Raw genomic sequence first — 16,048 nt, 5'->3', positions numbered from 1 at the left:
ATGACCAGAAGGGAACAATTCCTGAAATACAATCCCTGCTAATCCCCCTATTTTGGAGGTGACAAAATGCCCTCCTGGCTTGATGGGCTAATAAAATGATGTGGGTAAGAGAAAATATCTTGGAAAATAAGAAGAGGTGGGGGAAAGTGAGGAAGGAATCTGGATTAAGGAGCACAATTCAGGTTCTTCTCTGAATCTGAGTTTATTATTTCACACATCTTGTGGGCAGAGATCTGTTACTGACTCTGTTACTGCTCTGAGAGTTTGATCCAGATAATCCCCTCTAACATCAGACATTCCTGCCACAGGGATTTATTTAAGCCATTAAGGGCTTTTTATTTACAGTTTGCTGTACAAAACACTCCCAAAGCACTTTAACTCCTCTGCAGTGAATGAGGTGAGCACCCAAATGTTCTGTGAGGAGCAGTGGAAGGCAGGATCTGCCTCCAGGGAAGGAGCTGCTGCCTCCCCCTCCCCTTTCCTGGAGCTCCCCCTGAGCTGCTCAGCATGGCCTGACCTCGTGGGCTGAGATCTGCATGGGCAGGGAGGGACTCACTGTGCCCTGAGCTCCTCCCATGAATGGGGAATGGGCTGGGATCCCTTCTCCAGAGCAGGACATTTGATCCCATTGTGCATCAGCATGGAAAGCTCTGATTCCAGCCTGAAGGAGAGAGCAACTGCATCAGCCTCATCTGGAATTCCACCCTGAGATGTTGCAGTGACCAGGGTACAGGAGCTGCAGGGCTGGAAAACCCCTCAATCACCTCTCCCAGGCAGCAGCCATGACCTGGAGCCACCCTCTGGGATGAAAAGAAGAAAAACTCTCCCAACACCTCCAACAGACAAAATCAACCCCCTTATCCAATCTTTCTCAATTCTCCTTTTTATGAGGTGCTGCAGCAGAAAACTGACTTTAAAAATCATTCCAATTGAGATCTTGAGCTGACAATGTTTCTTTAACTCAAACTGGTGAAATGCTGCCTGGCACAGCCCCCTCACTATTAACTTGGCACCTCCATCCAGGCTGTGAACATGGAACAAGTGAGACTCCAGAGACAGAATCTCCATTGGCTTGATCACAAATCATCAAGATAATGGCTTTCCACTTACAGAACTTTCTGGAAAGCCAGTTTGCTTCTGAGCCAGTAACCCCTGTTTGCATTTGGATATCTTGCTATATTGAAAGAGGATGCCTCTGCCTGCTAAATCTGAGAAGAATGCAAGGAAGGAAAGGTGTGGAAAAGGGGATCAAACTGCTGCTGTCCATGAAAAACCTGCAGTGGGTGCCTACAAACCCTTCCCTGCTCCCAGGTGATTGCAGTCTCCCCTCAGGGGCCAATTGCTGCTCCCCTTGAGCAGCCACACTGGCAAGTGGCACCTCCCAGCTGCTCTGAGGTGAGGAAGGAATGAAAAGGAGAAATATTTCCTGCTTCAAAGACAAAGTGCATGCTTGTATCCTTTGGGCTGAAGAACTGGGCTGCCTGGAAAACAAGGGAAACTCCACATTTTTATTTACAGACAGTCCAGAGGTGAACTCTGTGCTAAGGCTTCATTACCATCACTACTGTCTCTCTTCCCAGGCAACATTAATATAATCTCTATTCTTGATCAAGGAAAGGAATAACCTCATTACAGACAACACACAACCTTGTCTAGCCCTCTTAGAACATGGGAAAACTTTAGTGCTGAGTGGGGTAAACAAGGAACCTGATTGATGTAATTCTGGCAGAAAGGTGCAGCAAAAAATTTTGTTAGGCTAAGAGAGTTTCACCTTTTGTTAGTCCATTACCAGAAAAAAAGGGGAAATTCTGTACTCTAGAAATGTGGTATTCAATAATATACAGCATAAGAGCCCTGAAGAAAGAAGCCAAATTCTGTTTAATGGCAGAAACAGAATAGGATTAACTCCCAGTTCTCTCTTTTAACTTCCAATGTTTGTTAATGTCCAGGTTTGGGCAGGGTCAGGCCAGGAGAGCTGGACTGTGCTGAGCAGAATTAACACATGGGTCTCTTCCTCAGCTGAAGGAGCACAGATAACATCCTAATAAAAAGGGGAAAATGAAGTTTAGGAATGTTTAACAGGTGACATTTTCTGCTCACTGCCCTACTTGGCCTTTAGATCACAAGCCAGGCCTTGCAAAGGAGGGAAAGCCTCACTCCACAGCTGCTCACCAGAGACACCTCCATGGTCTGCTCCTCAGCAGCTCTCACCTTCCCCTGTCATCAGTCAGAAGTTACATATTTATGGAAGAAAAGTATCTGCAGGAAAACAATGCTTGGCAGGTGATGTTTGCAGAGATTTCTGTCACTGAGGGGAACTCCCAGCTGTCCAAGGTTTAAGGCAGGTTCAATCATTGATCAGTGATTAGCAGCTGGCCAGGAGCCTGCTGGGGAAGAGCTTTGGAATTCTGAGGAGCACAAAAGCTTCACAAACAAAAAAACAAGGATCCAAACTAAGGCTGATCGTGAGACACTACTGGAGTGATCAGCACACTGATGTTTACCCAAAGAAAAACCAAAAAACCCAAAACCCAAAAGCCCCCTCTATTCTTTTGGCTTTAAATTTCCATTCTGGATTCAATGAACTGGAATTCTCTTACTAAAAAGAACTTTCATTAATCAAAACTAGGAAAAAGAAAAATCCATGTAAGAAAAGCCAGAGCCCCCCCAAACCCCAACACTGCAGTAAGAGCTGAGTCCTTGGTGAAGAAATACCCAAAGAAACACTGCTCTCATCCCTCTGTACCAAACCCCATGTGTTTTATAAACTACCACAGCATTTGTGGAGATGAGAGTTATTAGAAAGGAATTTTGTTTTGACACATCCTCCCAGGACAAGCAACGTGCTCCTGAAAATCCCTTTTACCAAAGTCACAGATCCACAGTTCAGTCAAACCCAGCATGGCCCAAAAATTGCCCCCAGATTTGCAATGAGCAAACCCAGACTAGGCTAATACCAAAGGCCAGTAAAAACACTTAAATGGTACTGCAAAAACTTGCAATAAACCCATGAGAAACTCAACACTGAAGTCACCAGAGTGAATCTGTAACACACTTCTTTTAAGGGGCCATTAATTACCCAGGAAGGGATTTTTGTTTGCTTTGAAAGGCTCCAGGTTAAATTTCCTTTGCTCTCAGTTTTCTGCCCCCCTGCCCTGCCCAGGGAAGGGGACAGCCAGGCCCAGACTGTCCCATCCCAGCCTGGGGAGGCAGCTGGCTGCACATCCAGCTGTTCCACAGGAAAGCACATCCAGCTGTTCCACAGGAAAGCACATCCAGCTGTTCCACAGGAAGCTCCTCTACCCCAGGGAATTCTCACCTGCCCAGCTGTGAGAGCATCCAGCTCCCACTGCTTCTGAAAGGTGCAAATCAGCCAAGGAAATCAAAGAAACAGCTCGTGGTGGACACATAATGCTCTAAAAACTGCTGCTACTGGAAAAACAGATGCTGTTCTAAATAGTTCCTCCACAGTTCTATTTCCTAGAAATCCAATTTAAGGAGAAAATATCATTACACAACTCTGTGACTGCAGCAGCAGCCCTGATGAGTTTTGGTCATACCCAAGTAATCTGTAAAGGAAATTACAGGAGAAGCTTAAACACAACTTGCTGAACCAATTTGTTGAATTCCCAAGTCATTACTGTGGATGCAAAGTTTTGCTCCATGTAATTCACTGAAAATGTTTCTATCCCTAAATATAAAGATGGTAATTTTATAAAAAGCTTACCTAAAGTTCTGTGCCAAATCTAGATGAGGAGCTTCCATGGAGCTGAAATGAGAAAAGCACTGATTCAGAGGGAAAGTTAAAGCAATAAACAAACATCCTGCAGCATTCCAGACAGAATTTTCAGTTCCCTATTGCACAGACCAGGAACTGCACTGCAGAGCTGATAAATGCACACAAACTTTGTCTGAACATGACTTATCTGCCTGGGAGAGGGAACCAGCCAGAACTGCAAATCCCTGGAAAGGGAAACTGGAACTTGGTCATGCCTGGAACAAGTAATTGTTAAACAATCCCATCTTACCCGGAAATAGGGAAAAGCAATCCCAGAATTCTAAAACTCCATTATGCCTTCATCTTATGTGAGAACATAGCACAAATATTTTAAAAATAATACACAAAGAGACAAACCCCAACATCTCCAAACAAAAACCAAAACAAAAAAACCCCAAACCAAAAACAACAAAACAAACAAACCAACCAACCAAACCATCCAAAACCAAAACACCTCCCAAATCCCCAAAACCCTAACACAGAACCTATTTTTTATGATGCCATTAGAGAAAATAAGTAATTCAAACATTTTGCTTATTTATTTGAATTACAATTTCTATATTGCAGTCAAGTAGCAAGAGAGTATCAAACTCTCAGGATTAGTTACAACTGGAAAAGGAAGTCAAAGTGCAGAATGGATCAGCCTGTGGTGCAAACAGGGCTGCAACTGCCACCATGATGAAAAATATTATCAGAATCATGGTAAGAGACAAACAAAAAGATTATTATTAACAAACTGAAGTAATGGGCTTCACTGACTAAACCTGTGTGACTTTTGTTCAGGATTAATTCTATCAATCACCTTTTCAGACCTGCAGCTGAACAGCTCTATTACTTGAAATATTTATTTTTGAGGGATGAAATAACAACATATTCCATAATTTCTGAACCTTGTCCACTAATGGTCACTGCTGTTCATACCACAGGTGGAAATAAGAGAATTATTAAGAGAATGGGGTTTCTTACCATTCACAGAGCCCCTTCAGCACTCAGCAAGAGCTGATGCTGTGACCTGACACAGCAGCAAGGTCTCCACCTCCCACCTTTGGAAGAGCCATTCCCAGTCCCTTAATAAAGCTGAAATGCAGGGAAAATCCCCAGTTCTGGATCTTTCTCTCTGCACAAAGTCTCAACTCAGAGCTTGTCCAGGAGAGTGCCCATGGCCCCTTTACCAGGCTGTGCCAGGAGCCCCCAGGAGCTCCAGGAACTCCCGCTGGGGGAATCAGGGAAGAGCAAGCAGGGAACCAAGAAATGGCATTGAGGGTCTGCTCTCCACTAATTCCCCTGGAAAACCAAACCTGGGTTGAGTTTGGAGCCAGGGGGGTTGGGCTCTGCTCCCCAGGAACAAGTGACACCTCAAGAGGAAACAGCCTCAGGTTGTGCCAGGGGAGGTCTGGATGGGTATCAGGGCAAAAAAAGCCTTAAGCAAAAGCCCTGGCACAGCTGCAGTGCTGGAGTCCCCACCCCTGGGGGATTTAAAAGCCCTGTGGATGTGGCACTTGGGGACATGGGGCAGTGCTGGGGAACACTGGACTTGGCTGTCTCAGAGGGTTTTTCCAAACTCAAGGGTTCTGTGATTCCAGGGCTCTCAGTGAATCTGAGCCAGTGCCACAAAGGGAAAAACCACAGGGGGAGATCTTTGTGACTGGGAGAGGGTCACTCAGGGCTGGGGACAGATGGGGGATCCTGAGCCCAATGGGACAAACCCATCAGGAGACCAGGGAGGCTTCAGAACCAAACACTCCCCTCCTGCACTGCAGCTGGAGAGATCTCCCCTGCCCTCCCTGCCCAAGTCCTCTGCAGACAGACAAGAAAGGGATTTTTCTGTGGTCAGTATGATTTAGGAATCATTTGTCAACTGACTCCAGCTCCAGGATATTTTGTTCCCAGGACTTTCTCCCTTTAACCCTTACAGACACCTCAAATCACAGATGTGAACAGGTGTAAGAGGTGACTTTTATTCTCTCTTTTTTAAAATATAAATTTGATCAAGATTAAAAGAGACCAGTGAAGACACTTAAAAGAGGCAATTAAGCTAAATACTCACTAAAATATGTATCTGCACACTCTTTTTGGTTTGTTTGGGGGTTTTTTCATGTTTTTCACCTTTTGATTCAGCAGGTCTCTGAAGGAGAGGAACTGACTGATTGAGGAGAAGACCTTGCTAAGTCCATCCCAAGGGGGGGTCTTAAGCCACTGAGAAGTGCAAGTTGATTATAAAATTTTGCCAATATGAGTAGAAGGCTGGAAGGACCCCCTTGACTCTCTTGGCAAGAAAACAGGAGGAGAATACTGCAAACAAGTTCTCCTTGTAGAAAATCATTTATGAGAGGAAAACTGGAAAAATTTAAGGTTATTGCAGAGAAACTGCATTATCTTGATTCCTCTGGTTACAGTTCTGCAGAGTCCTCTGAAAAGGCAGGAAACTGAGAATGGAACTGGCTATTAGATCCCATTAGATCCCATTAAACCTAAGGACCTGCCTTCCACACTGGAAAATGCATTGAGGAAGGAGGTGGAAGAATATGTGGATCCTAAGGGCAAAAATAAATCCAGAGGGGTGTTGGGGAGCAGTTGGGCTCTCTGGCACCACCAAATACCTGGGAAATTCCTTAATAAAACAGATTTTCAAACTAATGGTGAAAGGCAATTCTGTGGGTCTGTAACTTTGTCCTAGAAACACATCAGGAAGCACAGAGAGTCACACAGAAGAGGCACCCCTGAAATCCTTCAAAAATAAACAAATAATGAAGAAATAAAATCATGAAAGTTGAAATGCTGGAGAAAGTCATGGCAGACAGAAAGTCCTGTGCACCAGCCCCTTGTTTCCCTGGGAGGAGCCCAGCTGAGCTCCCTGCAGCCACGAGTGAGGCTCACCTGGAGGGGCACAAGGAGACGTAGAGCAGGATGAGCAGCACTGCTCCCACCACCGTTGCCAGCAGGGATCTCATCCAGGAGCTGAGCTGGCAGAAGTTACAGTACTGCACAATGGTGATGAGAATGGCACAACACATGAACATGGTGTACTGCAACAGAGAGAGAGAGGGGGGTTAACAGCTGCCCAGGGCCCTGCCACACAGGCACCATGGAGAATTCCTGCTGGATGATGGGCACAGGGAGTGATCCCACGTGGAGATGGAGATCTTCCCTTCCAGCAGCAAGAAAACCTTTAGCACTGGTGCTTTGTCACTGTTTTCCCTGGATGGAGGTTTTATCTCACACCCATTATTTCAATGATTTCCAGAGCCTCCAGCTTACCTTGGTCAAAGCTCAGTGCTTCTTCTCATTCACAAAAAGGGAAAAAAAGAAGGTGAAAATCCATGGTAACCTCCTCTCCACTGCTGGGGTTAGATCCTGCCTGCTTTGAACTGAATATTGAAATTCCATTGCATTGGAAATGCAGAGTGCAATTTCACCCACCTGCCTGCTTCTAGAAACATTCTCAGAGAAGTTCCCCCAGTGCCCTGTACCAGCTGAGTCCAGGAAGGAAGGATCTGCCTCAGTGACAAAAGGCAGCTTCACTCACTGCCAAAGGACAAGCTCACATTTTCTGTTCCAAATGCCTCATCTCAAAACCCCTTCACCTGTCCACAGCTTGACTGGATAAAGGAAAGAAAATGCAGATGCATTGCCCAGAGCACCTTCATTTCCCCAGGTACAACCTTACAGTGCTCAAAACTCTCAAGTGTGCCAGTGATGTGCCAATTTTGGTTTCCCAAGAATATTCATGACCATCCAAGCCAAACTAGAGACTCCACATTTGGATGAAGGAGTTCTGGTCTAGCTTTATGCTGTGTTTCACAGCATGAAGTGATCATTCTCTCCCTCTCCCTTAAGGTGTCCTGTGCAGCTGAAGTGCAGCCTCTGCAGCCTGGCAGTCCTGTGGCATAACAAACAAGCATGTGATTGAGAGCAGACACAGAGCATGGGAAAAATCCTTACATCATTCACCATTTTTAAACCTCAAACAACAATTGTTGGCTTTTAAAATGACTTAGAAAAGGATAAAAGGAATTTCAGAACCCCATAATTTAAACTTACTTTTTTCCCCCCATTTCAGGTCTCCTAAAGTGGCAGGGCACTGGTTCTCGCTCCAAGTGATGCCCCAGCATGAAGCCAGCCTATAGAGGGTCAGGATGTGCTGGATTTTACTATGGATGCATGGCTTTGGAAAGTTTTGTTTTTTTTTTTCATGGCTGTTTTTGTTAATTTTCATTTTATAATTATTTTAAATCCAGGGAAGGTATAAAATGCTATGAATAAAAAAAAACTTTGCAAAACCATGTCATAGTAAAGGTGGAGACTTACCTGACCCTCTATAGATTGACTCCATTTCCTAGAGCTCCATGAGTGTGGAAACACTGAGCACAAGCTGAGCTGGGACATCTCTTGGAGAGTGAGCCAACAGCCCCAGGACTCTGGAGCACCTGCAAGAGGAAAGAAAGCAAAGTTCATTCTCAGTTTGGTGATGAAAATCACCATTTTACTGCTGCTGCCTGAAGTGGTTTGACTCAACCTGACCTGCACTGAGAAGACACTCATAAAGTGGTTCTGATATTATCTGAAACATCTGGAGAGATGATCAAGGATGGTGATGAATGGGATGGTATCAAAATCAATGGACAGATTTGAGAGATTTGAAGGTTTTCAGCTCCCTTCCCTTGAGGAAAACATTCCTATGGTTAGTTTACTGATAATCATGGAGGGGAAAGACCATCATTAGACTGAATGAACAAATAAATCAATTTACAGCTTCAAATTTCTTCCCTAAAGCTCCAAAAGGTAGAAGCTGCAGAATGATCTTAAGCATGGGATGGAACAGAATGTCAACCACACCCTGCTGTGACTGTGACAACCACGGGACGTGTGTTTAAATCAGCAAGGACCAGAAAATGTGTGGTCACATGTTCCCATGGAACAAACAGCCCCCAGAACCCAGGAATAAGCTGTGATAGGAAGAGTGAAGAGGATCTGGTCATTACCTACACCCAGGGCCCTGAAATAGCAAAGCTTTGTGAAGTAGAATTCCCTGAAGATCCTGCAAAGGAAGGATTGCACACTGTGCTGCCTAAGAGAAACCTGCAGAGCAACAATCTTTCATCTCCAGCTTGAGGCCATTTTGTTCACAGGTTTTAAGCCTTGATTTTATGCTACAGTTGGCTTTTAAATTAAACTGTTCTCCCCCCTCCTCACTGCTGCCCATGGCTGCAACAAGAGGTGCCTTCCAACCCAAACCACTCTGTGATTCTATGAATGTTTAACCCCTTGTTCTCTCCTTCTGAGTGCTTTTAATAACAGAGGCACCAAATTCTCTATGGATCTCTGTGTCTGGGTTAAACATGCCAATTTCTTTCCATTCCTTTTCAGAAGGCAGTTACTGCATTCCTTTAGCCATTCCCACAGCCCCTGCAATGGCCATTCCTAGGCACCAAGTGCTCTCTCCTTTGAGTCCCTTCATCTCACTCTGCAAAGCCAAAACACCCCCCACTAATCCTGTTCCCATTGTTGAGGTTCACTGATACAGCTTCTCTGACTCCAAACTCCAAATCCAGCCCAGGACAATAATTCTGAGATAAACCACTTGCATTATCTCAAAAATATTCCTGCAGAAGTGCTTGGTCTAAGAGAAAAAGTTATGCAGGCAGCAGGAATTTCTATGTATCCTCTCCCCTTTTGTCAGAGAGTTTTCACCATGGCTGTGTTTACATAACAGACAAGGAATTCCATCATCCACAAAGCCCCATCCCTCCAAGGGATCTCTATCAAACAGATGTAAAGCAGGAGGGAGATGGAGGAAGGCAGGCAAGCAACAAGCTTGGGTAGCTGCAAACACTCACTTTAGGGAATGGAGTTCAACAACTTACATGTATATTTGTTTCAAAATCAGAGGTGAAGTGTGAAAAAACTGCAAGAGCTGGGAGAGAAACCAGGATTGCACCGAAGAAGTGTCGAGGCAGCCAGCCAGATATCACCTCCAGGAGACGCTTGGTGCAAGTCATCACCTCCTCCAGGAAGAAAGCCATCCTGGAACACAGGAAAGCAGGGATCCAGGCATTAATGGCAGCACATCTCCCTGTACCCCTCACTTACCTGTAGGAACACACCTTCAAATCCACCACTGAGGTTCTGTGAGCAGCCAAGCCACAGCACCTGCTGGTGATTTCAGGGAATAATCCAGCCTGGCCGCCCGAGTGTTTGCTCCGGTGAGGAGGGAGGCAGAGCCTTGGCATGGTGGCTTTGAGGAAGCAAATTGAAAGGCAAACTTCACTTCCTTGGAAGCTTAAGCAGAGGGAAGACTCCTCTCCATTCATAAATAAAGCAGGCAGGGAGAGGGGAAACTTTCACAAGTTAAAGCTACTGAAAATAACAGCAGGAACGTTTGAGGAGCAGAGCAGCTCCAGCACCCATCACACTGCAACCCAAACCAGTTCTCCCAGGTGCAAGCAGCCGGTCTGCAGGCAGCTCCCTGCCATTAGGGAAGGGGAAGGGGAGCGTGGGCTGCGGGCTGGCAGGAGCCGAGCCCGGCTGGCACCGCCCCGCTGGGTCCCGGCAGCCCCGCGGGGAGAAGCCGCTCTCGCCTGGAGCTGCCGAGAAAAGCACGGCCCCAACCTGGGCAGAGCTGAAGGAGCCAAGTGGAAAAGCTCTGGAGAGCAGCTTACCGGAGATGCTTCTCAAATGAGAGCAGCTCTAATTGCTAAAATGAATAAGGGAAGGGAAAAGGATGCTCAATGCTCAAGGGCATTGCATAGAAAACGAGTATTTATCCACAGAAATAAATCTTCGGGATAACTTCATTCTCAAAGCTCAACATTAGTCACTTGAGAACAACTGCAACTGCTGTTCAAGTGCCTAATTATTTTTAAGAAGCTGTAGAAAGGTGGTGGAGCACAGTTAGCTGCATCCAGAGCCATTAATGGCATGGGTGGAGTTATCAGACTCAGGCTAAGCAGGTGATTCTGGACTACAGAGCCCAAACAATACAGAATCACACCTTTTGTTTGGACAGACATGCTCACAGCTGAAAAAAACACCCAAAAAACACCCACTAAATACAAAATTCCCAGTCTCCAAAGTCACATAAATTACCCCATATCACCTATATCTCCAAAAAGAAAAACTGTATCTACTCATTTTTAACCCTGTTGTCTGAAATACAAGGTTTTATATGGGATAAAAGCCTGACACAAACAAGCTGAATTTAAATTTCTATATGCCAGTTTGACACTCATTCCACACCTTTAAATATAAATTGTTTGTGAATGAGATTTTAATTCTCCAGTCTGGAATTCTGTGACTTGCAATCACAAGTATTTTGTGAAGCATAAAGAACTCTTCTCTAATTGCATGTGTTGAAATCTGAAAATTATAGTTAAATTCATGGGAAAAGAGGAATTTGGGAGGAGGAAATACACTGTAATTCATTGGGAGCCCACGAGAGGGTGCTCACAGATTTACCAGTTTAATGGACTTCACTCACACCAAAAATTCTAACTGTATTCCATCTGAAAACAGAATTTCCAGCAAAGCACAGAAATTTCAGAACTGGATAGAAAAGATTTTTTAAAAGGCTCTCTAGAGTAAGACCTGGGGTTTCTGAAGGGTTACAGAGTGTCAGAACTGTCCCTGTGCCCAGGGGCAGCCCCTGGTCCAGGTCTGAAATCACCCCCCAACTTCCCCTCTGAAACCAAGCCCCATTCTCCAGCGCCGATGGGCTGGGATTGGCACTGCCAGGGCTGAGCCGGGAAGGTGAAGGGATGGCAGCCCAGGGCTCCCTGTGAAGGAAGGCAGCAGTGCCACCTGTGCCCACGCTCCCAGCTGCTGGCACAGCCCCTGTGGCACACGCCCAGCTCGTGTCTCTCACCCCAACCCACGCAGCAGGGACTCCACGGTTTGCATCTCCTCTGCTGCCAAACCTCCATGCCAGGAGAAATTCCTGTGGGAACCACAGCAACAACCCCAGGGGTGAAGCTGAGGGGTTAATCCTGCCAGGAGGACACTGCTTTATTCAGGCAGGTGCAAATTCCAGGGCAATGCCACCTTTCTCCTGCTGATCTTTACCTTCTTGCACTGATTTTTACGGGATGGGATTTAGCCTGGGGCTCTGCACTCTGGAATTACACGATGGAATTCTCCTCCTTAGCAGTGAATCCAGCCCAATGCTCCCAGCACAGGAAGTCAGGGGTGCATAAATCCAGACAGCAGTGAGAGCTGCAGACAGATTTAATGGCTACAGGGCAGTATCAGTAAATAATGCAGTGTCAGTGGGCAGCTCAACAGGGCTTAAATGCTAAAGCATCTGAGCTGTTTACACAAGCTGGAGTTCAAATTAGTAACTTTGACATAAATGATTAATGGCTAATGGAGACTGTTACCATCATTTTTGTATTTACTGGCAGTTTAAAATCAATTCCCAGAGTTCAAATCAAAAGCTTTTGGCATAGCAGCAATTTGGTGGGATATTAAATACCAGATGTTAGAAATAAATAAAGGCAAACAGACTACATTGTTTTCCTCAGCATCAATACTCTGTATCAGTTGTGTTAACAGATCTGCTTCATTAGGCTCGAGGGGCAGAAAGCAATTTCTGCTCCTGGCCGTGAGGAATTTAGGAAGATCCAATGCTGGCCACAGGTCCTGGCTGTGGAGAGACAGGGGTGGCACCTCAGCAAGGCTGGGAAGGCAAAGCACCAGGAAAAGGGCAGCTCTTTGGTCAGATAACAGCACAGCTTCCCTTCTGCTGCTGGACTGCACTTGCTTTCTTCATCCACAGGATTCTTTTCTGCTGTCTAGAAAGGTCCTTTTAAATTCATGAATCAACTGAAAGTGCTCCCACCTCTCACTTTCTTGAACAGGGCTAAACACTCACTCTTCTGCCCTCAACCCTTGCCTGAAGCACACTATCAAAAGCAACACATTTCTTGTAAATAAACTTATAAATAAGCAGTTTTATTCGAGGGCAACATATCAAAATTACCTAGTGAACAAAACTTCTATGTTTACACTAAATATTGGGCAGCTGCTGGGCAGAATCTCTAACCCCTATTCCTGCAGAGCCACTCCTCAGACTCCCAAGTGGAATCTCACACATCGTTGTACATTCAATGACAACGGGTTTTTTTTAAATACCAGAACTTTAGCATCTCTTACACTTCAGCTGAGCTCCTCAAAGTAGCTACATTTCAAGTGGGCAGAAGGACATTCTTCAGAGAACATTCACAGAGGAGATGACATCTTCCACGTGCTCACAAGTGAAGCACCAATTTTTGCTTGCAGCTTTATACAATTAATTTTCGAGTGGCTCTTGTGCTAACAGTGGGATGCTCATCTATAGGTACTCCAATAATTTATTATCAGACACTTCAGAGGAATCAAAACATCCTTCTCCCTCATAAGCTTTGCTCCATGAGGACTTCTGCTGCTGCAGAACTCAAGTTTTAAGGCCTTTCTCACTGCCCAGGCTGTGACAGTGCTGGGCTCTCCTCTCCCCTCCCACAGCTGGGCTGAGCCAGGGGAGCCCTTGCTAGGCTGAGCCCTGGATTTAATTACAATTTAGCTGATTTAAAGGCAGGGTGTTTAGCATCATGATAATGAAAATACAATGTGAAACTTAGGCAAGAATTTTCTGGTCTTAAAATAATCCCTTTTCCTGAAATTCTGGGATTGTGCCCAGCATTGTAGTCCAGTCTCCTCCCCAAAGATATCTCAGTGGTATTCTGTGATTGTCATTTGGGATGACATTTCTGCACAGGAAGTTCTGCACTGTTTCTGTGCATAATGAGTGGTCAGAGGGAGCAGTTCTCACTTGGAAGAGGATTTGAAGAGGAAAAAGATGATTTTCACCTCCCTGCCCAAAGGAACTGTAGAGAGTGTGTGCCTCAGGTTATGGAGACTGGGGTGGCCCAGAAGTGTGTTTTAGGTATTCACTATAAAGCAAACACAGAATAAAAATTCAAAACATCCCTGCTGGTTTGAAGGAGAGGACAGGGAAAGGCAGTGGTCACCTGCCCCATCCAGCCATTGCTGGTTCCCAAGGTAACCAGGACAATTTGAAGGGTCTGGAGATCCCAGGTCAGGCTGACAGCAAACCCCTGCACAGCCACTCACACACAAAACCACTCTGCCAACTCTATACAGACTGAAAACAACCATTTTCCTTCTCCTTAAGGAACCCATAAACCACCAATTACAGAGCAGGACTGCAATAAAATCTTATGTATCTACCTATAAATATTTCTAGGGTTATACCAATAATTTTTATAAATGTACAAAATAAAGCAAAAGCAATGTCCTGTGAGGAAAACAACAAATTGAAAAATACTAAAATGAAGTAAGAATTCACCTGTAAAGCAAGTGAACACAAATTTTCTCCAAATACACCTGGACAGCAGAAAGCAGCACTTCTGGAAAGTAGTGGTTGAGCTGCTCCCAGCTGAACAAGTTCATGGCCACCAAACCCAGACCACCTGAAAGAGCTGCCTGCAAACTGCCTGAAATTAAACTTCTGCCCCACCCAAACCAAAGTACAGACACTTCTGCAAAGGGGAAAATGCATTTCTGATGCAAGAGAGAGGACACATCAATAATTAACACAGTTTAGAATGACAGCTCTACCAGTTCAACCATCTCCCATACAGCTTTTAACTCCGAGTTTCTAGACTTTCTAAGAACTACTCAAATTGCAACAACCAAACACACCTGCTAAGAAATGCTATCTTTACAGCATTTCATAGATGGCTTCTCTCCACTCCACATGCCAGCTTTGATGTAAATCCACTTGCACACATTTATATGCCCAGTGAGGTACAAATTCCTTCAGTGACTAAAGCATTAATTCAGTATTTTTTACCTCGACCCTGCAAAGCCAAAATGAGAGTGCAAACTGCAATCTTTTGTTACTTTTGAAACAGCAGCAGAAATTGCTTCCAGCTCATAATTACAAAAGCATTTTGACTGACACATTCCTGACAGATCTGCAGAACTCCAGGAGAGGACACCCACTTGCAGACACCACCCTTATCCTGCTGCTGTGTCAGGGAAGGGCAGGGAACACCAGGATGAGGAGGGCAGAGTGAAGCGGCTCCCACAGGTCCAGACAAACAATCAGCTCATTCACAGGTCGATCCCCTGGGTTAATGACAGGTTACACCCAGGAGAGCAGGAGCTGCACTGAGCAAAGTGCTCTGAGTGTGTGAGTAACCCTGGGCATGGAGGAGTCACCACAGCAGTGCCCTGGAAGCCCAGAGCAGCCCAGCACTGGGGTGACCGGGCACAAATGGGGAATGAGGAGCTGCTGTTAAAAACCTGGCACCTGCAGCCAAATCTGCTGAGGGCACAGGAGAGGCTGAGGGGCAGGACAAGGGCTCAGGTGTGGGCTTGGCACCTCTGAGCACAGCCTTGCCAAGTGTCACCCCTTCTGCAGAGACTGAACAGTGCCCCTTCCCTTCTGGGGAAACACTGGACTCCTGTTATATGTCAGACGCAGAAAACATGAACTCCCTGTTAACCCATGAAAGTGCCTTCAGCAATTTCTCTTCTTTCCTTCTTTGAGGGGAGCATTGCTCTTTGCAGCCCTGACACATGATGTCAGTTTTAACCCCAGAACTCTGTCCTTTTATCTTGGAATTTAAAGGAGCAGTTTTCTGGGTGGGTTTGTTTGCAGGACAGATCAAAGTTTGCTGTTTGAATTCTGACAGTCCTGTGAGGAAAGAAGACATACAGTGGCACGTGGCATCCCAAGAACAGTCAGAGGGGCAGGGATGGGTTGAGGAATCCATCTCCCTGTGTGACCTCTATCAGAGTCCCAGTCCTGCTGCAGTTCCTGCAGGCAGAGCTCTCCCTACACAGGCTGTGCCATGAGCCTTGGCTGCACTGCCTCTGCTCTTACAGCCCGTCCCAGGCAGCTCCTGGGATGCTGTCAACCAAATGTCCCTGAGCCAGGCACCAGTGCAGCCTCTCTGCAGGCTCTGTCACCCTGTCCTTACCTGATGGAGATGACGAGGGACAGCACCTCCAGCAGGATGGCGATGACGAAGACGGCGACGGCGGCGGGCGGCGGCGGGGCCGGCACCATGCCGTGCCTCAGGAAACACGTGATGGAGAGGATGAGGAAGACTGTGGTGGACAGGAACACGTCCAGGAGAGAGCTGAAGGTTGCACTGGCAAATGTCTTCACTGGAGCATTCCTTATAACCTGTGTGGAGCACAGGGATTGAGGGAGAGGATGGAAAGGAATAAAGGATATTTTGTTGAATTCAACTGGATGATGAACAG

General features: G+C 45.8%; 1 protein-coding gene across 2 annotated transcripts in view; it reads right to left on the bottom strand.

Annotated features, from left to right (window-relative positions):
* ADCY9 (adenylate cyclase 9) overlaps positions 1-16,048 on the bottom strand; it is an 86,301-nt gene that overhangs the window by 4,134 nt on the left and 66,119 nt on the right. For both annotated transcript variants that reach the window (XM_066560518.1, XM_066560519.1), the window contains 4 exons: positions 15,760-15,968; positions 9,643-9,802; positions 6,656-6,804; positions 3,728-3,769 (listed from right to left, as the gene is read on the bottom strand). In XM_066560518.1, coding sequence (XP_066416615.1) covers positions 3,728-3,769; positions 6,656-6,804; positions 9,643-9,802; positions 15,760-15,968 — 560 coding nt within the window. The remainder of the gene's footprint in view (positions 1-3,727; positions 3,770-6,655; positions 6,805-9,642; positions 9,803-15,759; positions 15,969-16,048) is intronic.

This window comes from Molothrus aeneus, chromosome 16 (genome assembly GCF_037042795.1).
Source record: "Molothrus aeneus isolate 106 chromosome 16, BPBGC_Maene_1.0, whole genome shotgun sequence".
Taxonomy (NCBI): Eukaryota; Metazoa; Chordata; class Aves; order Passeriformes; family Icteridae; genus Molothrus; species Molothrus aeneus.
Note: the sequence above shows the minus strand (reverse complement) of the source record. Positions and strands in the feature narration are given on the sequence as shown.